The sequence below is a fragment of the Myxocyprinus asiaticus genome, chromosome 43 (genome assembly GCF_019703515.2).
Source record: "Myxocyprinus asiaticus isolate MX2 ecotype Aquarium Trade chromosome 43, UBuf_Myxa_2, whole genome shotgun sequence".
In the NCBI taxonomy this organism is placed as follows: Eukaryota; Metazoa; Chordata; class Actinopteri; order Cypriniformes; family Catostomidae; genus Myxocyprinus; species Myxocyprinus asiaticus.
This window is the reverse complement of record NC_059386.1, coordinates 31508912-31534164: the sequence shown is the minus strand read 5'-3', so window position 1 is coordinate 31534164 and position 25253 is coordinate 31508912. Positions and strand designations below refer to the sequence as shown.

Below are 25253 nucleotides of genomic sequence, written 5' to 3'. Positions count from 1 at the left end.
ATATCGCAGAGGCCGATAAATTGGCCGATATTCTGACTTTTTTTTAATTATCGGCCAATACATTTTCCCATTTGGCCGATTTGTTTCTTGAGGGCACCGAGAATCGCCTGCTTGCATGTGAAGCGACTGAGACATGTAGACGATCAGTCACGGTTCGTTTTGCTGTTACGTGCCATCTTGTTACTACAATAATATACCGGTGTGCAACACAGTGCCATTCAAACAGTCCACATATCAGAGCCGCAGCAGACGCGTTTGAGCTCATAATGTTAAAATGCTCGCCTGTTTCATTCTCATCCCTCTCTTTCCTCAACAGTTGAACTTGTAACTTTTATCTGTCTTGTCTAATGATAAAAAGCAAATATCAATAAAGCTAATATCATATACCGTCTGCAAATATGCGCATATCTCGTTTAAACAGATGTAATACACAAACCTCACACACCTTGAGCAGATCCAGCATCCTGTGCAGCGCTCATTTATTTACCTCTAAAGCACGTATTCTATCAGCCTCTCCTCAGCAGTTCCCTGTAACTTTTAACTTCCTTTTCTAATGATAAAAGGCAAATATCAATAAAACTTCTATTATATACCATCTGCAAATATGCAGACATCTCATTTAAACAGATGTAATTCACGAACCTCAAGAAAATCTTGCATTTTCTTCCCATCGAGCGCTCATCTAATATCTTCCTCTAAAGTTTGTATTATATCAGTCAGAATCAAAACTTCTGGATCAGGATCAAAAGTTCCTCTGATTCACAAATCATGACGGTCACTTTGTGACAATCCAAGCAGGCGTTCCAGGCCATTTAAACTTTCAGGAGATTGCTGTTCGTGCTAGATCCGCACGAGCATGAGTGCAACTTCAAAGTAAAAGCGCTTCACGTGTGCTATAAGTAAATGTATTATTCACTATGCACTGTATGTGCAATTGGTTTGATTCGGTAGTTTCTGAGTAAATGTGATTGCTAACGTGGACATACCATCCATGGTTGCTGAACTACTGTGTGTACTGTTATTTCCTTCTTCCTAATATATTAACAATTTCTTCATGTGCAAATAAATTACTAAAACATGATGACTAAACAGAAATCAGAAGAAACTGCTATCTACCATTTAAAATACCATTTTTTTTATTATTCTTTTTTTTTACAAGTTTTACACAAGTTAAAGTCTTGAGTAAATAAGAGATTATAATGTTTTTTAGCAATTTTATGTATATGTTATTTACTACATTAAATTGTGTGATATATCGGTGTTGTATTGGCCTATTGGCCACTCTGCTCTCTGAAAATCGGCATCGACCATTAAAAAACCCATATCGGTCGACCACTATTAAAAACCTTTTGACCTAAAGGCTTATGCATAAATGCTTAGTTAAATTTGTTGACAAATTTTAATTGTGCTCACATATAGATTTCTTTACAAAACAAAATTAAATGGATAAGTTGGAGCAGAGAGTGAAGGAAAAGAAGCCAACAAGTGTCCAGCATACCTTCAATACTGTTTAAAAACCACCTCAGGTGTATGCCTCATGAAGTTGGTTCAGAGCTGGAATCTAGACAAAAAGTGGCTACTTTGAAGAAGCTAAAATATGACATAAGTTTTGATTTATTTGATATGTTTTGCTCACTACATAATTCCCATACTTGCATTTGAGTCATTTCATAGTTTTTATGTAGGGATGTCAATTTTCAGACATTTTCATAATCGACTGTCTTGGAAATTAGCAATCAATTAAAAGAATAATCGTTAACGTTAGTACCACAAAACACATGTGGAGGACTCCAAATAATATGTAGCCAAATGTTTAAATATAAGTAAGGAATAAACGACGATGGACCGTTTAATTATTGAAAAATAATGCACATCCCGAGGAGGTAATTCGCCCATGACCTGGAGTGGAGTGTTCATTATTTTTCAATAATTCTATGGGCTGGAGTCAATTATTCTGCTTATACCACGGTTACCACACTTTAAGACATCGTTCAGGGTTTTATATCAAGACATTTTCTGGTTTTCATCCCCAAAACATTCTTGTGAGCGGAACTACTTTCTTTTGCCATGGTTTCAGCATCTAGCTTTGAAACAGCCCAATTCTTCATTGCTAGTTCAAAAATGGCACTTTAGAACTAGCAACGGAGGACGTGCTGCTTTTCAGTAACAAGTAACAAGGTATTGTGTGTGTGAGCGAGAGAAACTGAGAAACAGAGATCGCGTGTGGGATTACCTGTGTTTGATGCGACTCACAATAGCAATAACATCGCTTCAAATTGCTAAAATGTACATTTTAAGTATACTTCCCAGTTATACTGTCAGTTATCTGTACACGTGTCAATTATAATTATAACATCATCCAGTCGGATAAAATTAAACTGGAAATGCACATAGTATGATGCTATTCATAATACCCAGACTGTATAAAGGTATGTGATAATTGTAACACGTTGTAATGAATGAAAAAGTACTATAATGTGAATATATATAGTATATGTTTAATATGAAACAGATCAATAGCTTTTCTGTTGCTAAACAACTGTTTACAACTCCACTGAGCCCCAAGGGTGTGCTGACTTTGCTCCCAAGTGTGTGTGTGTGTGTCCGGGTATGAGATTTTGTGTGAGAGCGAAAGAGAGGGGGAAAGCAAAGGTGCTTTCCACTATGGGAGGCTGATTAGGGTGAAATACATTGAAACACTTGCACATTTTAAAAGTTATATTGTATAATAATAGAAACTGTTGTATGCGGGGGTCGTGGGGGGTGCGTTGACACCATGGCTCTGTTTACTGCTCGCAACTTGAGTCTCTATGTGTGTGTGTGTGTGTTGTGGGATATTTCAGACCTTTGGAATTAATTTTTTATTTGAAATTCAAATCATAACATGCTGCGTAAACACAGTACATAACACACCGTTGTGCTTTCCCAGCGATCAATGACATAATTATAGGTTGGGATGAAACAAGGAGACCGGCAGATCACATTATTATCCTTACCATTATAACATATTTGTCGGTACTAGTCATTCAAACAACCGAAGACTAGTCAATTATGGAAATAGGTAGTTTTGCACATCCCTAATAGAAATGATACTTTTTTTTTTTAGGTGTGTCCCAACTGACTGGCAGTGTAACACAGTAAGCCTTAACTTTATTGAAAACTTCCAAGATACTGGATTTACTCTGGACCCTCTAGCTTGGAAAGACATTAAACAGGGGATACCTCTTTTAAAGCTTGACATAAAGAGCGGTAATTTCTGAGTGATTTGGGCCAATCACAGGTCCAGTAGAGCCTCAAGCAAATGGAGATTGCACAGCCCTTCTTTCATCCATTAATATTCCCACAGAGGAACAAGAGCAAAGTTAGAAAAGGACAGAAGGAAGGAATGGTATGGATGAAAGGAAGGAGGAAGAAAGAAAGACAGAATGGAAGGAAGGAATGGGAAAAAACAAAGGAAGCAATATAGGAAGGAATGAATGGAAGACAGGAAGGAAGGTAGGTAGGAAGGAAATAAGAAGAATGAAGGATGGAATGGAAGGAAGGCAGGGAAGAAAATATGAATGAAGAAAGGACAAAAGGAGGAAGAATGAAGGACAGAATGAAAGGAATAAATGGAATAGAAGAAAGGAAAAAAGAGAAATAAAAAAGGAAGGAATTAAAGAAGGAAAGAAAAAGCAAAGGATGGAATGGAAGGAAAGAATGACAGGAAGAAAATAAAAAATGAAGGAAGGAAGGAATGGAAAAAAGGAAGGAGCAATGAAGAACAGAATGGAATGAATGAAGGAAGGAAGCAAGGAAGGAAGAAAATAAGAAGGAAGCAAGGAAAAAAGGAAGAAAATAAAAAAGGAAGGAAGGAATGGAAAAAAGGAAGAAGGAACAACTAAGGAACAACTAAGGACGGAATGGAATGAAGGAAGCAGGAAAGGAAGAAAATAAGAAGGAAGGAAGGAATGAAGGAAGGAAGGAATGATAAAAGGAAGAAGAAACAACAAAGGACAGAATGGAATGAAGGAAGCAGGAAAGGAAGAAAATAAGAAGGTAGGAAGAAAGGAATAAAAGAAGGAAGGAAGGAATGAAAAAAGGAAGAAAGAACAATGAAGGACAGAATGGAATTAATGGAATGGAAGGAAGGAAGGAAGGACAGGAAGGAAGGAAAGAGGAAGAAAGGAATGGAAAGAAGTAATGAATGGAAGAAAGGAAGAAGGAAGGGAAAAATGTAAAGAAGAAAGGAATGTGATGAAGGAATGAAGGAAGTATTTTTTGATTGCAAGAACCCAGCTATTGTAAACAAAACCAGCCTAATTATGCAGGGTTTCCGCTCATTTGAAAATGTGTTGCTACCTATTTTATGTATTCCAGATACATTTCTGACTGTAAATGTTCCACTAAGGTTAACGCTGGCAGAAGATGTGCGAGTTGCAATGTTTTCTTTAATATTTGGTTTGTATGTCTTTGATTTAAATCATATCACTTACATAAGCTAAGTTCAGACTATTGTACTTACAGTTCGACTTTAAACATGCAATGTTGCAATTCCTAATGAAGTAAAAGGCCAGTTGGCACGCAACACTGTTTTATTTACACACTTGGTGGTTAATTTCGGACCCTGGCCGCATACCATGCAGGTGCGTGTCAGTCAGCAAGACTATTACATCACAATGTGCAGCGTACCAATCTCAGACATGCCACTCACCGAGATGTCACTCTGCATCTTCTCATAAGACAGCTGCAGCAGGGGGCTGCCGGGTCTCTCAGGTGCCAGGTGGAAGGTGTACTCCCTGTCCTCTACCTGTCCCTCTCCGGTCAGAGCCAGGTGCAGGTCACAAACATACCGGTCCCTCTCGATATCTATCTCCTGAGCTTCCCGGGACACATCCTCCTTAGAAACTAATGATACAACACATCCAATTTAAAAGGCCTGCCATTTAGACAAAAGGCAATTTTATTGGCAGTTTAATGTGATTTTACCTTCACCACTCCATGCAGAAACACCATCAGAAAGAAGAATGACAAAGCCAGATCCGAGATCTTCAGCCCAATCAAGCTTGAGAAAGAATGTACGATGAGGCTCAGAGGTGATGGATATCTGACGTATACTGGTGCTGCGACTCCTGCAATAAAATTGACATAAGACACATTCTACCTTAAAAACACAGAAAGTAACCAAATGCATTTATAATTATCAGAATCTGTAATTTTAAGAAGTGATGTACTGATATATACAGTATAGGTCAGGCTGATTTATTGGCTAATATTTGGCCATTGTATAATTAATGGCATCAGCTGTTTTGAGTAGTGCTAGACTGACTAAATGATATTTGGCCATTTTGAAAGCTAGGCATCTACAAGTTGGTGTCAGTCCGATTAATCAACCAATATTTAGCCAGACTGATTAACCAGATGATACGATTTAAGGAGCATTCCGCATTCAATACAAGTTAAGCACAAGTGACAGCATACTGTTGATTACCACAAAAATGTATTTCAACTTCAAAATCCTTTTCTTTAAAAAAAGCAAAAATCAAGGTCACAGTAAGGCACCAATGGAAGCAAATGTGGCCAATCTGTAAATGTTAAAATATTCTCTGTTACAAAGGTATAGCCACAAGACATAAACAATATGCATGTTTACATGATTTTAGTGCGATAAAATAGATTACTAACTTTTTCTATGCAAAGTAATATCCTTTTTCCATGACGACGTTATGCTGTAAACCCTAAAATGACGATTTAAACAACTTTACAGTAAATATACATTACATATACTTTGTTACAAATAATATATGAGTTTTAACAGAAGAATTAATGTAAGTGCTTATATAATTATAAGCTTCCCATTTCTCCTTTAAACCTTCCAAAGATTGGCCCCATTCACTTCCATTATATGTGCCTCACTGTAACCTTGATTTTTGCTTATTTTTTTAAAGAAAATGTTTTTGTGGTAATCAAACTTGTATTGAACCTGGAATTCCTAGAACAGAAGTGGTTATTCTGCCAAGCATTACGTACAATATTGTAAACATAATGTACCCTAACTAATTGTATAACAAGTGTTAAATTCAGCAATTTTGTTAACGTCTTATTTGCTATCACTAAATTGTATTATATCTATACATATGAGCGTTTGGCCATTGAAAAACCCATATCAGTCAACCACAACTGGATGGATGCAAACCTCACAGGAGTCAGTGGAGTCCAGTGATTCCGACCTCTAAGGTCAGGGCTGACACTATGCAGGTTGCCAGTGGCAAGGGGAAAAGTGAGTTAACATGTCAGTTGACATCAATATGCCGCTTGTCCGAAACCCTTAGCAAACAGTTCACATCTATCTCCCTCCTGTCGTGCATCCCGAATTATTGTTACTATTTTTACTTTGACTTCAGGGCAAACTGTGGCATAAATGTACAGCGGGGTCACCATATTCAAAGATTGACACAATGCACGCTCTACGGGAATTGAACGTTAACCTCTGTAAAACAGGACTGCCATTCATTAGCTACAGTAACATCTGCACAGAGGTGATTTTTAACTCTTGGTAATGACAGATGCAGCAAAGCCAATAAGAATATGAGAATGCGACTTTGAGACAAACAACAAAGAATTCAACAGTTTATTTTTTTAGTTTTTTAGTTATAGTTCAACCAAAAATAAAAATTCTGTAATTATTTACTCAACTTGTTGTTCCAAATATGTTTTCTGTTATTTTATTATCTGTGGAACACAAAAGAATTTTGAAGAATCTTCATTTAGATCTTTTTCATATACAATGGGTTCATCGTGACCACAGGCTGTCAAGCTCTAAAAATGACAACAACAAAAAAACCATACGAATTGTTGGTATATATTTATTCGTACGTTTTCTGAAGCCGTACGATAGCTTTGTGTGACAAAGAAACCAACATTTCAGTTATAATTTACACTTGGTTGCAAAAATACACTACAAACGCTAAAAATAACAGCATTGATGTTGAATGACATGAAGGTTTCATTTTTGGGTTACTATCCCTTTAAGACAACCTGGTCTCATAGAATCACTAACTATATCTAGCCTACATTTTTGCCAAATGATTTTTACAAGGCTCGCTGTACGTATCATAGTGGTTTCCAGGTGAAATGAGCACTAGAAGCGCTACAACAACAATTACTTTTATCCACTTATACACAAGTCTCAAGTAAAACGACAGATCATCAGTTCAAGTATACATACTTTTTGCTCTTCTCCTCACACAATTCTTATAAGATTTAAAACTCTTTTACTATAGTGCACGACTTTTAAGGTGACTTGCATTACATAACCAACTACGCTTGTTCTGGCGTGATGAAAATGCATAGTAGCTCAACTGATAGAGCGTTGCACTTGCGATGCAAAGGACCGGGGTACAAGTCCTGAAGAGCACTCGAGACGACACTTGAGCCGCAAGTCATAGAAGCACCATGAAATTACGTGATTTCTTCAGCAATTGCATTTTTCATCTCACATTTGCTTTTTATGACACTATCGGTTTGGTTTCGGTTTAAGGTTTAGGGTTGGGAGGATGGTTTTGTTGATTTAAAACTCAAAGCATTAACCTTAAAAACCTCATCTGTTTGGGAGAACACTCTTTTAGCATTACACAGTGGACATTTTATTTCAGAACTGCCGTGACACATGTAATTTCTTTTATCATCAGGCTGCCTTAAGATGTGGCTGGAAAAACAGGGGGTTTGGTATGGAAAGTTTTGACATGGCTTTCAGCTCAATAAGTTTAATAAAAGTGCTTAAACATTTATCCACAGCCCCGTTTCATCCAAACTAAACGTCCAATACCAAGATCTATGTGTGATATTCCCATTCTTCATGTCCAGAACACACCACTTGAATATGCATGCGAGACTCAGTCACTATCTTTACAGCGGTGTCTGACTGGCCTGTTGTACCAGGTAATGGTAGATGAGAGAAAGCTGTTAAACAGGCTTCCAGAGGGTGGTGAAGTAGCAAATGACAGACCCCTTAAGACCAGGGTCCCAGTCACTTACCATACATGGGATTTGGGGAATGAGAGGAGATAGGGAATTGGGAGGGGACTATTGTGATAATACAACAACACAAAACGCAACAATGTATGTCATATTCCCAACACACTCTCACGGAGAAATCGTACAGATTTGTACAGGGTTGGCTATATCGTATAAAATCGTACGAGTTGGGTTGCACAGGCCATATTTCACATGCGAATGAACCCGTACAAAACTATTTGTGCTTTAGACAAGAATGACACACCAAATAGTGTAGCCTGACATTTTGAAGCAATCAGATGGGTTTCAGACAATAGAGCCGTTTCAAATCTAGTTTCCAAAAAAAAAAAAAAAAATCACAGACTTGGGGGTAGAGTCATTTGACTTGGGCCTGCAAGCAACCATGAAGAGGTGGGAAAAAATACTGAAATATCGTGATATTTTTCCTTGTGATATTGTATCGATATTTGCAGGCCAAGTATCTATATTATTATTTACATTCTTTCATATTATGGTAATGGGAATTGTTTTTTTCTTTGCCAAATTGATCTAGGAAATCAACAAAAGTCCCTTAGAAGGTGCCGTTATCATGCTTTACACATAATCACCCACCGTTACTAAAATGTATTACACTTTTACATAGCAGAGGTATTTTGACAAAAATGTTAGTATCATATTGCTAACCTTTTAGGTGAAACCTATTATACTTTGTGTATTGAAACTGTGTTGTAATAAATAATTATTTTAAAGTGTTTAGGCTACTATTGTATTCATAAATACTATAGTTTATTTTTAGAAAGACTAGCTACATTGACTTAACCACAGAAATAAGGATCCATTATGGTCTTATATGCTTATGGTTTTGCATTGTACATGGATATTAGGAAATAAACAGGGCTTGTTTCGTAAACTGGTATATTTATATTAATTCAACAATGCATTTGGTGATTTGGTGACAGTTCTCTGAAGTCCAATGAAGACGAATGAGAAACACTGAGCGAAATATCGCAATATATCATAGTTTTGAATCGCAACACATCAAAAATAAAGAATCACAATAATATTGTATCATGACATAAATATCAATATAATATTGTATTGCCAGTTACCTTGTGATTCTCACCCCTACAAACCATGTGGAAGCACCCTGAATATTAATTTTCTGATGCATCACGATCTTAGTTTGAACGATCTCAATATCCATTCTTAAATCCCAAGATCGATCATTCACTCTATGTGGCAACCCTCTATAATGCAAGTAAATCACTTGCATGTGAAACCAAACCTTGCGCTATGTGAATAAAAAATGTCTCTGATTAGCCACTGGCTGGTAAACGTTCAGATTTCACTCACCAGTGATTGAGTAGTGTAGTGCGCAGAGGTCCTTTTCCTGCGTGTTGAGAGCAAAAGTTTGGTTTAACTCGTTCCGAATATCCAAAAATGAGATCCACGGATCCATATGTCATTGAATAATGTCTCTTTTAATACCCTTTCTGTTTATTACACACTTGTTGATTAAAAACAACAAAAAAAAAGAAACATTTAATTCTAATCACACATGGATGCGCTAAAGAAATTCTGCACGTCTTCTTTCTTTATATGCGCTTACAGGCTGATGCCAGTAGTCTTAAAGAGACAGTAAGCATGTGTTCTACATATCAATGTAAATTCTTGTAAATAGTACAAATTATGCAAGTAAACAATAAAAATGTTACAAAAATATATATGCAACATAATATATGCCATTTCAAGGCATTCACTGATAGAATAGACTGAATTTGAAAACATTTTATAAGCTAAAATGTGACCAATTTGATGAAAAACCAATGATAAAATTTCATTGGTATAATTAATATTTTCAAACTGTTCTTAGAAGGGTTGCCTAGAAGGTTCCTTTATAATTATTAGCATTAGCTCAGAGAGAATTTATTTGATATGTAAGCAAAATGGACACTGTAACAGAAATGTACGAATCTGTAAATCTGTATCAATACCCAGCCCTGCTAGCAACCATGCATAACACCCTAGCAACCATATAGCAATACACTAAAAACACTCAGAACACCTTAGCAACCTCATAGTAACGTCCTGGCAAGCACCCACAACACCTTTCTTAACAGTTGAGATCGAAACTTGTAGGTTTGTATCTTTAGCTGTCCGCTTTGGTAACACTCACTTACACAACAAATGCAATTTCTGTTTCTTACAGTGGCAATTACTTATCAAATGTCACTTTGGGGAGAAATTATCTGTCAAGAGCAAATTATTTATTAGGTGTGCATGATGTTTATTGCAGAAAATTAAAGGCCAGTGGAAGCATGTTTTATATTTATGGATTGCTGATGGATTTGTGAGAGAATAATGATCGTAATCCATAGATCAAGGTCCAATGCTTAGGGAAATGTAATATTTTAAATGGACAAAAGGGTGACAGGCAGAGATTTACAATAATGAGGGACTGGCTCACGAACACTACCAGTTATAAGAGATTATTGGTTTCTTAATAATATATCTTAAAGACCTTGTGAATGACACAAGCTGTAAGACACATTCCACTCGTTTTGAAGACTTTTAAAGAGCTCTTTGCTGCACACAGAAGGTCACGACCACCCCAACAAAACCCTCTTGTCTAAACAAGACTGACATTCTATAATATAAGTACCGATCTCTGTCAAGAATGTTATAAATTATGCACAAGTAACCCGGGAAAAAACTCAAGGTTGGTTTTATCATCAATGCTTTCCTGCGAGGAAGAATAAAAATGAGGTATTTCCAGAAACATTACCAAAGAAATGGCCCAGTCATAGAAAGAAAATATATAAATTCGATTTTGCATAATTAAATTAAATTTTGGGACAATTAAGAGTTTTTTTTATTGTAATAATTGAGTAATGAAAATAAATAAATACGGACAGAATTTTTTTTATTATTATTAAAAAGCATAAATTCAATTCAGTAATATATATATATATATATATATATATATATATATATATATATATTTTTTTTTTTTTTTTTTTTTTTTAATGAAATATGACCCGGACATGTTCTCCACTTGTTTCTTGAGATTCACCCCCTCCAAAAATTCTCCATATTTTTTGGATACATCTTTCTAATTTTTTCTTTGTTTTAGCAACAGTGCAACATATTTTCCACACATCAACCCATGAATAGACATATTCATACTTCACCAAAGGACCAAGCAAGTTGCTTGCCTACTGATCTCAGCACTGTTCCAAAGGTCATCAGCAGTTGGAACCAAAAAAATAAAGTCTTTTTCAACGGAAAAGTCCCATTTCTAATTTTAAATGAGAAAAAAAAAGATCTTTGAAACAAATGGTTTGTGTTGTGTTCCGCAGAGACAATCTTATATTCGTACATCCTGTTTTAGACTGACAGTATCACTGGCAACCAAGTAGTCAGTCAATTCTGAAACAAAAGCTTCAGTGTGATTGAACTGGTGTGTTTGGCCTATGCCCAGTGTGATGAGAGTATGACATCACAGGCCACAAAAACCATGGCAACATCAGCGTTCATTAAACTGTAAACACAGATCCAAACCAGGGTTTCAACCACTGACTGTGACCAAAGATAAAAACCTCAGCCCTTGACTCCCTGCTTGTCTCAACAATAATTATGCAATTTTGTGAAAATAAATGTCTATACAATACATTGTTAAAAGGTTAGAAGCATCTATACGTGGTAGAGGGCTATGCGTGTGTTTATAATGGAACTCAATCTGTGTGCATGTAAAAATACTCCAGCACAGCAGTTACATTTCCAGCTTGTTTTAAAAGCTCTATGTTTGTAAACATCAGAATCACATGTCAAGGATAAGAAACCAAAACAACATTTTAAGGTCATTAACCCCACTATGCTTTACTGCCGCCACTATTTTTTTTACTCAAAGAGTATATTAATTTCACTGGCTGTTTACATCTGATAAAACCACATTATTTTACATATCTTACACTTACACAATTTGCCATGGTAACCTGAGATCCCAGCTCCCACCAAAATATGAGTTACTACTGTTTTTGTTACTAAAAGCTGTGGTAACTTTGTATTAGACACCACTGGACTTGACATATTAATTTAGATTTATAAATTAAACATCATTTTAAATCAAACTTACTATATTTAAAATATTATGTATGTAATTTATACACAAATATATACAAATACAAGTGTATATTATTATTTTGCATAATATTTTATATAATTACACATAACTTGTTTTCTTCTTATCAAATAGACTGTTGTATATATAAATAATTATATACAGTAACTTTTTTTATTAAATGTGATAAATATAATTTATTAATTACATTTATTTATATAATGATTTATGGTTTTACTATAGTAAATTAGTATGGTACAGTAACAATAGCATTTTGTCAAACACTATGGTTACCATGGTGGATTTATGTTAGGGAAAACAACAGCTGTGTCCCAAATGACGCACTATATACTTTGCACTTACAGAATACACTATGTACTCAGCCATGTAGTGCATACATTTTCAAAGTGTAGTATCGTCCCAAATGGGGCACTTAATGCCGCTTAACAGCTGATGGAAGTGACGTTTCAAACGCACATGATGTGTTGCCACTCAGTTCATCTCTTATATCTAAAATAATGATCATATTCACACAGCGTGGTGTGATGGTAAAACAGTCACGTTTGTAAGGAGCTGTCTTCACAGAGGTTTCGCTAGTTGGTACATTCTCCAGTGTTTGCAATTGTTTTGTCAGACCAGCAATGCAGCCAGGTAACTCCGCCCCTTCCACTCCATACGGCAAGCTTCTTTCTGTTGCATTTTCAGTAGGTGCGTCCCAAACCGCACACTTCTGCACTACACTACACCATTTTGTAGTGTAAGTAGTGTGAGTAATATGTTAACACTGAAAATGCAACAAAAAGAAGTGTACTATGAGTACCCGGATGATGCACTTCTTCAACCGTCAAAACGGAGTGTGGAATGTTGGTCACTTCACGCACTCAGCGCTCACGGACTGCCTTATGTAGCAGAAGGGGTGGGGTTTCTAAATATATACAACAGTCTACTGGATAAGAAGAAAACAAAGTGGTGTAATACTTGTCTTCAGAAGCGATATCAGGGCTCAATGCTAAGGATTTTTTTCTACTAGCCCAGTCAGGCCAGCGCTTCAGATTTTTACTTGATTTAAGTTAGTTTTTTACTCTAAATCTCCACTTTCACTTTTACATCTTAAAGTCAAATGTGGTGCCTGTTTAGTTTCACTTTCACATCTGAAAGTGAAAGTGGAGATTTAGGGTAAAAAAATGACTTATATATTGTTCTGTTTCTCACCCACACCTATTATATCGCTTCTGAAGATATGGATTTAACATCTGGAGTCTTGTGGATTACTTTTATGTTTCCTTTATGTGATTTTTGGAGCTACAAAGGTCTGATCACCATTCACTTGCATTGTAAGGACCAACAGAGCTGAGATATTTTTCTAAAAATATGTTTGTGTTCTGCTGAAGACAGAATGTCATACACATCTGGGATGGCATGAGAGTGAGTAAATGATAAGATAATTTTCATTTTTGGGTGAACTATCCCTTTAAGTGTTCCATTTGGGATGATTCTATACTTTGAAAATGTATACACTACATGGCTGAATGCATGCATTCTGTAAGTGCATAGTGTAGTGCGTCATTTGGGACACAGCTAGTGTAAACATACTACTCGCAGTACTTGAACTAAAAAATGGTGTAATAGTGCAGAAGTGTGCGGTTTGGGATGCACCTAACATTCTACCGTCAATACAACGTGGACAAGTCACCCATATTTATCGCAGCTCCTTTATTTATGCGTAATAAAATAAATGTCATTTATTTTCCTGTTCATTGATTTAATTCTGCGATATCCACAGGATGTATCTTTATAACTCATTTATTAATTTGCTCATTAAATTTACATTAGTGACAGGTAAATAAATAGCACTGACACAAACAACCCAAAACCTGCTCACATAAATATCACATGCAAGTGCATTTTTCAAAACACAACCATAATATGAGCACATTATGCAGCATGCACAGTCTCACCTCATTCCGGGAAGAAATGTATATCGTATAATAAGCGGGTTTCAATTCAAATTAACACACTCCACCAGCTGCATTTGCTTTCATTTCCTCTGTTTTTCCGGCTGATTTGACAATTCGTGCTTCCTGTTTTCCGTACTTCTGACGTCATTTCCACAAGATACCGGAAGTGTGAGTTGGCTGGTCGGGAGAAATCGCCATGGTGAGTGTTCAACTGTTATTTTGACATAATTTATTCATTTTAGATCGTTAAGATTTCATTTAGCAGTTTAATTCTTCAGTATGTCAGCGTATGTCGTCTTTTGTGGCAGTTTTAAAGGGAAATAGATGTCATGAGAAGCTAAATGTGCTGTTAGCTGTAGTGATACAGGGATATAAACAACATAAGAACAGTTTAACATGTTAATCAATGCAGTGAATCAGGAGAGATATGTGTCAGTAGTTTAATCATATTTTCTGTTCAGTACTGACTGAGCTGTCACTGTTGTGATCTCAGATCTGTGCTATGTTATTCTCAATGCTGATGTGGCAGTAAGAAATAAAGAAGGGCCTTGAATTGGTATATCAAGTCAATGTTTATTTATTAAATGCACGGCAGTACATCATGTTACACCAATTGCTGGTAATTATATCTTCTATATGAACGATTTAAAGAAAATAGAAATAGCAAAATTAAGCAGAAAGGTAAAGGGAAGGAAAAAGTTAAGATTATGATTTCTGCCTACAGCAAAGTCTTCACTGTCTTTTGTATCCACAGAGACATCCATAACTTTTATTCCAACAATAATTGTCATTGATGGGCCCACCATTCATGGGTGAATCTCATGAAAACATGTCACATTTCTTCCTAAAATCAAAAGTTATTTTGCATTACAGTAATGATAATTTGGGGAGGAAGTATGACTTGGACATGTTTTCTTGAGATTCACCCAACAAAGATACCCGTAACTGTTTTATCTTCTAATCCATTTTTCAAGGAAGAATTGAAGACCATAAATGAACCACTTCATTTACTACATCGAAACAAATGAAAGATGCCTGAATGTGCATTGAATTTTTCACTTTTATTCAGGTTACAGTGCTTTATTTCTTTATTTGTTGATTCATTCAATTCTTCTCTTTCTCTTGCAGTCTGCCATATTTAATTTCCAGAGTCTGTTGACGGTTATTTTACTGCTCATCTGCACCTGTGCATATATTCGAGCACTTGCTCCCAGTCTACTGGATAAGAACAAAACAGGGTATGTTTACTGTCATCTGCCATATTTATAAAGCACACAGCAAAATTACAGATGCAAAACCATTATTAAAGAAATGTTTAATATCTCACAAGTTGACTTATAAACGCTTTAAGGTCTGATGGTGTTTTTAAAGATTTCCCATTTCAGTGGCATACCCAAAATTAAGGGCTTATAACAAAAATCAAGGAGGTTCAAGTGTTTGGTATCATTGTAAAGAAAACTTCAATTTTTTTTAATGATATAGATTAAAAAAAGACTCTCAGCATAAGAAACTGCTGAAAAATCACAAAAACACGAGTCAAAAAAACTTTTTTTCATATTTTTCTGATTTGACATTATATACCTCAGGCTGTAACTAAGGTGGCTCTGAAAAACTGCTTTTGTTTTGTTCCCAGTCATGTCAACTGTAACTGAATAAAATTTAGTGTTGATATGACAAAGCAATCAAAAGCTATAGCATTACAAAAATAATTTATCATAGTGTCCAAAAGCCTCTCCAAGCAAATAAAACATATTAATTGTACATAAAAACGAATTACACATGCAAACACAAGAATGACTAAAGGTTTGCATAGCATGCAGACATGATTTTTGTAATGAGATTTCACAGAATGAGTTCCGTTCTGTGCCATTTGAGTCATCTGTCTGTGTCATGGACTTGGCGCCATCTCCTGGTGGCCATATGTAACAACAGTCCAAATATGGATGACTTTTTGCACTGATCTGAACCCAATCCGATTGGTTTAGTGTTCCATTTTCGATGACATCATCTGATACAGGAAAGCTATGTGTTTTCAGCCAGATCGCAAGATGCCACATAGCCAGATGCGCTGTGCACATTGTGCTTTGAGTTAATTATCTAATGATTTATGCTTCTGATTACCTTGTGTGTGGACTCATTTGAAAGATAATCACCTCCTCTAAGTGTAATGGTATGTGATATTTTATGTTCTGTGTTTTTTTTTTCGTGAAGTTATAAGCGAAAACGTAGCATATGAGCAAAACCTGCTCATGTGAAACATGAGTGTCAAAGACATATCCTTAGCTATTACTCGCTAAATTTTTGTCTGTGAGTAAAACAAATACGCTGGTTGTATTCTAGTCTTTGAGTGCTTTTCAACAACATATGACACCTAGCTGTTTGATGAGTTTTATGTTTTTACTGATTACAATAATATGCACAGTGCCGCCGGCCCATCCGAGTTTAAAGAGTTATTTGCTGTAACACAATGCACAATAAATTCTTTACTACAGTATACGCTTAAATAGTAAACAGATTTGGAGATTGCTGATGCACAAACTGGTCTTGCAGAGTAGCACAAGACTAAATATTGCCATGTTAGATAAACACAAAGAGGGTCTTTGGTTAACACCCTCCAAAGAATCAGTAATGTCTTGCCAAGAGTTTTCTCTTTTGTTGGCCATAAGATGTTGAACAGACAGAAATCCACTGTTCCTTTTAAGCTTAATAGTACAACAAACTCCTTATTTCCTTAATTTATGAATTCTAAAACAAGTGTCATTGGTCATTGTTAGTTTTGGGGTGATGTCTGTAAAATAAAGTGATTGTCAATTGTTGGAGCAACAAGATGTTTGGATTTCAGCTGACAGGGCAAATAAAATGAAGTGATCCGATCTCGGCAAACACTTGCTTTTTCCAAGACAAATTATTTGGAGTTGCTAGATATTAAAGTAATGGGTTTAGCACCCCCTCAAACTTTGTACAGTGGAGCCTTGTTTGTTGCCACAGTGTTTTCACTGTAGCGTAGATCCCAACTTTCAGTGAATTAACAGCAAGGAAATCATGGACAAAAACTCACCACTCAGCCTGTATGTCACAATGTAAATCATCGGTAGAAAGTACATCAAATATTTTGATGTTATTCAATCATGTTTATACATTAGATGTACAGGAGAAACTTTTGAAACCTTAAGTTAGTTTACTCAAGAAATGTGTTAAAGCTTGGTTCGATTTCAAGAAAAAGAGGCGTGGTTTCATTCCCATATGCTGCCACGGGCTGCTGACATTAGATTCTTTCGCTGACCCCAGGTTTGTTGTTTCTGTTAATGCCAGATACCCGTCTGTTCATAGATCTCCGTTCTCTGTCAAGTGTCTGTTATGACATTTCAGCCCCTCTGTAGCTCGTCAGTCATCCAGTTCTGCCCCCTCTAATCTTCTGTAAATATGACTTCTGTTTCATGCTTCCTAGATGAGTACTCATCAAACAGAAGCTGCCACAAGACTCTGAAACCTCCTTCTGTCTTTTCCTTTACTCATCAAATCTTATTTGACTGTATTAAGGGGGACCAGGGGCAATTGGAACAATTTCTAAATGTTCCCTCATAACTCTCAAACTACGACAAATCGACCTGCCATCGTTTGGTAATAGAAACATCATGTGCCAGTAGTAATAGTACTAATAAATATTTGGCAAGATGGCACCATGGATGGCAGCCTCTGTGTGGAGCTCTCCAATTCTTTTGTTGTTTTTGTTTGTTTGTCTTGTGTTTAGTAATTTTTTTCCAATCAGTTTTACCAGGGATGAACTGCTGAACATTTGGCAGCACATACCAGACAATCTTTTCCTGGTTTTTGGTTGGAGACGCAGCTGTGTTTTTCAAGCGCGCTATGAGATGCAAGCGAGGGAAGTAAGCAGGCTCGCTGGTCAAGCTCGGACAGTGCTGCCGAGTATTCATCTAGCGAATCTCTGCTCTCTTCATAACAAAACAGACAAACTATATCTCCTCACCCATACAAACAAGGACTTTTCAAACTCTGCTGCTTTGTGCTTCACAGAAACCTGGCTGAGTGAAGCCATTCCGGACAGTGCATTACATCTGCCTGGCTTTCAGCTGTTCAGAGCGGATCACATTGCGGAGTTAACGGGGGAAACGAGAGGCGGTGGAACATGCTTTTACATCAATGAAAGTTGGTGTACAGATGTAACAACGTTAAAGAAGATGTGCTCTCCTAATTTGGAAGCGCTCTTTATCAACTGTAAGCCTTTCTACTCGCCACAGGAGTTTTCCTCATTTATTCTGGTGAGTATTTATACTCCTCAACAAGCGTGTGTGTGCGTAGCTGGCTGATCAGATCACAGACTCGGAACAGCAATACCCGGACTCACTTATTTTTTTTATTTTTATTTTTTTTCTCCCCAATTTGGAATGCCCAATTCCAATTCCCAATGCACTCTTAAGTCCTCGTGGTGGCGTAGTGACTTGTCTCAATCTTGGTGGCGGAGGACGAATCTCAGTTGTCTCCGCGTCTGAGACGTCAATCCGCGCATCTTATCACGTGGCTTGTTGAGCGCGTTACCGCGGAGATGTGGCGCGTGTGGAGGCCCACGCTGTTCTCCGCGGCATCCACGCACAACTCACCACGTGCCCCACCAAGAGCGAGAACCACACATTATAGTGACCACAAGGAGGTTTCCCCATGCGACTCTACCCTCCCTAGCAACCAGGCCAATTTAGTTGCTTAGGAGACCTGGCCAGAGTCACTCAGCACACCCTGGATTCGAACTCGTGACTCCAGGGGTGGGAGTCTCGTGGACTCACTTATTATTATTCTCTGCGATTTTATCAGAGCCAACCTCACCCCTGAACTGCCAAAATACAGACAGCTCATTACATGCCCCACCAGAGACAGAAATATACTGGATCACTGCTACACAACATTAAAGGATGCATAGGCAGCTTTGGGACTCTCCTGATCACTGTCTGGTTCATCTTCTTCCAACCTACAGGCAGAAACTAAAATCAGCTAAACCTGTAGTTAAGACTGTAAAGAGATGGACCAATGAAGCAGAGCTGAAACTACAAGCCTACTTTGACTGCACTGATTGGAGTGTTTTTGAAGCTGCAGACACCAATCTGGATGAGCTCACAGATACTGTGACATCATATATCAGTTTCTGTGAGGATATGTGCATTCCTACTAGGACTTATTTAACATTCAACAATGACAAACCATGGTTTACAGCAAGACTCAGGCAGCTTCGTCAGGCCAAAGAGGATGCTTACAGAAGTGGGGATAAAATCACGTACAATCAGGCCAGAAACACACTGACAAAAGAGATTAGAGTGGCTAAAAGAAGCTACTCTGAGAATCTGAAAAACATAATGACCCTACATCAGTGTGGAGAGGCCTGAAAGACATTACTAACTACAAGACGCCATCCCCCAACACTGAATTAACAACTGGCTGACGAACTGAATGTGTTTTACTGTAGATTTGAAAAGCCCAGTCTCACGCCCCACACCCGCTCTGACCTTCACTTCACACAATCATCAAATCTGCCACCACCCTCCTCCCTCCTGCTACTCAACCTGCATTTAAGATCTGTGAAGAGGATGTGTGCCGGGTCTTCCGGAAACAAAAGACAAGGAAAGCACAGGGCCCAGATGGTGTTTCGCCCACTAAAATCTTCACACAGGTCTTCAACAGATCACTGGAGTAGTGTGAAGTTCCCTGCTGCTTCAAACACTCCACCATCATCCCTGTCCCAAAGAAAATCACAGGACTTAATGACTACAGACCCATCGCTCTGATGTCTGTGGTCATGAAGTCATTTGAGAGACTGGTTTTGGCCCACCTGAAGGACATCACTGGACCCTTTCTGGATCCCCTTCAATTTGCTTATCAATTTTGCTTAAACAGGTCTGTGGATGATGCAGTCAACATGGGATTGCATCATATACTGCAACATCTGGACAGACCAGGGACATATGCAAGGATCCTTTTTGTGGACTTCAGTTCGGCTTTCAACACCATCATCCCAGCTATGCTCCAGACTAAATTACACCAGCTCTCTGTTCCCATGTCTATCTGTCAGTGGATCACCAGCTTTCTGACAGATAGGCAGCAGTTAGTGAGACTGGGGAAATACACTTCCAGCACCTGTACAGTCAGCACTGGTGCCCCACAGGGATATGTGCTTTCCCCACTACTCTTCTCCCTGTACACAAATGACTGCACTACCAAGGACCCCTCTGTCAAGCTCCTGAAGTTTTCAGATGACACTACTGTCATTGGCCTCATCCAGGATGACGATGAGTCTGCTTACAGAAGGGAGGTTGAACAGCTGGCTGTCTAGTGCAGTCAAAACAACATGGAGCTGAACACGCTTAAAACAGTGGAGATGATAGTGGACTTTAGAAGGAACACCCCAACATTGACCCACTCACCATTCTGAACATCACTGTGGCAGCAGTGGAGTCATTTATGTTCCTCGGCTCTACCATCTCACAGGACCTGAAGTGGGAGACCCACATTGACTCCATTGTGAAAAAGGCCCAGCAGAGGTTGTACTTCCTTAGCCAGTTGAGGAAGTTCAACCTTCCACAGGCGCTGCTGATACAGTTCTACTCAGCAGTCATTTGAGTCTGTCCTCTGCACTTCAGTAACTGTCTGGTTTGGTTCAGCTACGAAATCGGACATCAGAAGGCTACAAAGGACAGTTCGGACTACTGAGCGGATTATTGGTTAACCCCTGCCCTCCCTTCAAGAACTGTACACTTCCAGAGTGAGGACAAGGGCTGGAAAAATCACTCTGGACCCCACTCACCCAGCCCACTACCTTTTTGAACTGTTACCTTCTGGCCGGCGCTACAGAGCACCGAGCACCAGAACCGTCATGCACAGAGCAGATTTTTTTTCCCTCAGACTGTCCATCTCATGAAGAGTTAAAACTGCCCCATTGAGCAATAATTATGTGCAATACACAGCTTAGTCTGTTTATATTTATCCAACATATCCTACCTCTTCTGCCATTACATTCCCTTGCACTATCTGTATATAACAGATTTTTATTTGATTTGTTTGTGCACTGGAAGCTTCTGACACCAAGACAGATTCCTTGTATGTGAAAGCATACTTGGCAATAAAGCTCATTCTGATTTTGAAATATTTCCATTGGGAAAGACTTTAAGACTAGAAGTCAGTGTTATAATTAATTGAATTCTAATGAAATTAAATAGTTATATTTAAATGCTCTCAAATGCGAACACATTTCAGTGTAATAATATGTGACGATGAGAGGGCGTGGCCGGGCTGTGAGGACGCATGCCCAGCGCTGAATTGTCCTAATCAGCCGGGAGGGGGATAAAGATGAGCCGGAGGCGCCAGTTTGAGAGAGAGAGAGAGAGAGAGACATACGCAACCGCTGTGTGTGTGCGCGTGTCTGTGTTTTATGTTATGTTTCAGTTTCTTTATGTCATTAAAGTTATGTTGACTGTTCTGCCGGTTCCCGCCGTCTTCTTGCCCATCGTAAGAACCCTGTTACATAATATTACTGTTTTAATACTTTTTAATATTACTGAATACATTAGTTTTCTCCTTTACAGTGGCAAGAAAAAGGATGTGAACCCTTTGGAATTACCTGCCTTTATGTATAAATTTGTCTTAAAATCTGGTTTGAAGTTACATTAATGAACAAACACTGTTTTAACTAATAACACACAAATTATTGTATTGTTCCACGTACCATGTATAGATGCTTTTATCCTTTTAACAAGGTATTGTATAAATAGTTATTTACACAAAATTGCATAATTGTTGTTGAGGCATATTGAAAACATCATTTATAGTGTAGGTTGGGAAAAAGTATATGAACCCCTAGGCTAATGATGTCAACAAAAGCTAATTAGAGTCAGGAGTTGGCAAACCTTAATGAAACGAGATTGGAGGTGTGGGTTAGAGCTACTTTGACTTATAAAATGCACTCAAACATTTTGAGTTTGCTATTCACAAGAAGCCTCTGTTGACGTGGACCATGCCTCGCAAAAAAAAGAGATCTCAAAAGACCTACAACCAAGCTGGAAAGGGTTACAAAGTTCTCTTGAAGAGCTTAGATATTCATCTTTTCACAGTTAGACATATTGTCTATAAAAGGAGACAATTTAGTACTGTGCCTACTCTCCCTAGAAGTGGCCATCCAGCCAAGATTACTCAAAGGGCACACTGCAGAATGCTCAATGAGATAAAAAAGAACCCTAGAGGGACAGCTGAAGACTTGAAGGAACCATTGGAACTAGTTAACATCTCTGTTCATGAGTCTACTATATGGAAAACATTAAACAGGCAAGGGTTCCATGACGGGACACCACAAAGGAAGCTGCTGCTTTCCAACAAAAGCATTGCTGTGTGCCTGAAGTTTGCCAAAGACCACCTTGACACTCCACAATGCAACTGGGAAAATGTTTTGTGAACTGATGAAACTAAGGTTGAATTGTTTGGGAAGAACATGCAGCACTACTTATGGAGTAAAAAGGGCACCACATACCAAAAAAAAAAAAAAAAAACATCATCCCAACGGTGAAGTACGGTTGAGGGAGCATCATGATTTGGGGTTGCTTCGGGGCCTGGAACGCTTGCCATCATCGAGGGAAAAATGAATTCCTAAGTTTATCAAGACATCCTACAGGATAATGTCAGGGTGGCTGTGTGCCAGCTGAAGGACAATGACTCTAAATATTGAAGTAAATCCACTACAGAATGGCTTCCAAAAAAAAAAAAAAAAAAAAAATGTTGGAGTGGCCCAGTCAGAGCCCAGACCTTAACCCAATAGAGATACTGTGGAATAACCTCAAGAGAGCCGTTCACACCAGACATCCTAAGAATATGGCTGAGCTGAAGCTGTTATGTAAGGAAGAATGGTCCAAAATTCCTTTAGGATGTTGTGCAGGTCTAATCCGAAGCTGCTGGAAATGCTTGGTTGAAGTTATTGCTGCCAAAGGAGGATCAACCAGTTATTAAATCCAACTTTTTCCACAGCACTGTGAATGTTTAATAGGATGTGTTCAATAAAGACATGAAAGGTTATAATTGTTTGTGTGTTGTTAGCTTAAGCAAACTGTGTTTGTCTATGCTTTTTTTATGATTGTATGATTATCATTTTATAAAACCTGCTAATTCCAAAGGGTTTACATACGTTTTCTTGCCACTGGATGTGGAACAAATTTTTTTAAAGCAAAAATTTATGGGCCACTTTTTTTTTACCCTAAAAAGGTTTTTGTGTCCTCAACAAACATTTAAGGGGCTGGGGAGCAGAGCAATATGAGTCGGTCACATTTTTGTGAAAAATATTGAAATTGGTGTCCCTGTAAATACTGAGGACATGCGACTTAGTATATAAAGTCTGGCATCAATTCACAATCTTTATCTAAAAGTAAAAAGGCAGCATTTTTTGAGAAGGCAGCTGACTATCTTTTCAATGTTATTTTAATGATTTCTGCAAGCTATAAAATTGATAAGGGCAATATTTTAGACAAAAACACATGGAAATGTGTTATGTGGGCACTAATGTGTTGAGAAATAGCAATGAATTAATTTTCAGAGGTAGAAAATAAAAGTTAAAACATTTTCTGTGGGGTCGAAATCAGTTTTTGATGTAATATGCAAATGTACACATAATAAAATTGTTAGTGATTTGCATATTTTAAAAGATTAAATGAGTCGAGTCTGCTGTTCATGCATTAACTTTTAAACCTTTCATTTCACCCGTAGTTTCCTTGGAATATTCTGGAAATGTGCAAGAATAGGTGAGCAATGTCATAAGTTACCAGGATCACTTTACAATAGGTTATATTTGTTCACATTTGTAAATCTTGGTGATGGTTAATTTATGAAAACACAACTGTTTAATGTTTGTTCTTAATGCATTAACTAATGTTAACGTGTAACTTTTAGTTATAAAAACGTATTGGCTTATGTTGAAATTAGTAAGTGATAAGTGCTGTAAAATTATGGTTCATTGTTAGTTCATGTTAACTGATGTTGTTAACTAATGCTAATAAATACAACCTTATTGTAAAGTGTTACCAAGATACTTACATATAGGAGTATAATACGATTTACCATGGGTGGTACCTTGGTGCTAATGATCTCTTGTGTTACCTTTCAGGAGAGCGTAAAAGCCCATATGTGGCATGTTGCTGTATCATCATGGCCTTCACGATTTTATTTTCAGAGTAGCGTCAGAAATATCTGAGGATTTGGAAGATCTGAGAGATGAAAAACAGCTACAAGATTTTACGACAGGAAACAAGATGTGATTTGTCAACATTCCGACTCTCTTAGGCAGAACTGGGGTTCTGTTGAAGCACAGTAGTAATGCATATGGAGTGCTCTTGAAGCATTTCTCAGCCTCCTGGACCTATTTTTGTAAATACAAATTGTTGTCAGTCTCCTTAGTAGAAGGGTAGTGTTCCTGTAGTCACTGACTCAGCACTTGTGATGTAAGGAAATGTTTAGGGGCATCACAGGGGCCGAAATGCTTTTAATATGAAACATTAGGTACAAATGTGTTGCACATACATGTGCCTGATATCGTGCTTCTAAAATCATTCATTTGAATATGTTGGCTCTGTTTTAAATGAAAATGTTTGCATTAAAAGAGGAATTTATTACAGAAAGCTTTTCCATGCAATTTAAATACTGTTTTTTGTGAAATTTCTGTATAAAAAAATGTATATTAGAGATGCACAGGTATAGACATTTCGGCTGATACCAACAGCTGATTTTTTTTTTTGTTATGGCTGATAACAATGGCTGATTTGTATAAATCCATACTTATTTTTTAACACTAGAGCTCCAGTGTAGATTATTATAATTTTTTAAATAAGGCATTGAAATATTTAATGTACAGTAGAAAAGATGGAAAACTATTTAGTGTTTTTGAAACCTGGCATCGATAAAGACTTCGAATTGATAAAAATATGCACTGATCGATATTGTTCTTGATCATTTAAACCTGTATTGGGTAACACCAATGTGGTCACCTCTATATTGTGCATCCCTAAATATCATTCGGTTTTTTGGAAATGTACATGCTTTTTTATGGCAATTTAAATGTAAATGAAGTGACAAAACAGTGATTTAATTTGTAAATGAAATTAGAAAAATATAGTTTTCAACCATTTTGATTCTTCATAATACTA

At 37.4% G+C, this 25253-nt stretch overlaps 2 protein-coding genes across 3 annotated transcripts in view; one reads left to right on the top strand and one right to left on the bottom strand.

Annotated features, from left to right (window-relative positions):
• LOC127433521 (DNA repair protein XRCC4-like) overlaps positions 1-14206 on the bottom strand; it is a 50725-nt gene extending 36519 nt beyond the window's left edge. For both annotated transcript variants that reach the window (XM_051685506.1, XM_051685507.1), the window contains exons 1-3: positions 14074-14206; positions 4969-5111; positions 4694-4887 (exon numbers count right to left, since the gene is read on the bottom strand). In XM_051685506.1, the coding sequence (XP_051541466.1) occupies positions 4694-4887; positions 4969-5111; positions 14074-14078 (342 nt within the window). In that variant the 5' untranslated portion in view covers positions 14079-14206. The remainder of the gene's footprint in view (positions 1-4693; positions 4888-4968; positions 5112-14073) is intronic.
• Positions 14133-25041, top strand: LOC127433522 (protein kish-A-like). The gene is made up of 4 exons (XM_051685508.1): positions 14133-14272; positions 15202-15311; positions 23821-23855; positions 24218-25041. The coding sequence occupies exons 1-4, from the start codon at positions 14270-14272 to the stop codon at positions 24286-24288; spliced, it is 219 nt and encodes a 72-aa protein (XP_051541468.1). The 5' UTR covers positions 14133-14269; the 3' UTR covers positions 24289-25041.
• The last annotated feature ends 212 nt before the right edge of the window (positions 25042-25253 follow it).

Coding starts and splice junctions, on each gene's coding strand:
- LOC127433522 (XM_051685508.1), top strand. Junction 15,312..23,820: donor CTGGATAAGAACAAAACAGG/GTATGTTTACTG, acceptor TTTCACCCGTAG/TTTCCTTGGAATATTCTGGA. Junction 23,856..24,217: donor CTGGAAATGTGCAAGAATAG/GTGAGCAATGTC, acceptor GTTACCTTTCAG/GAGAGCGTAAAAGCCCATAT.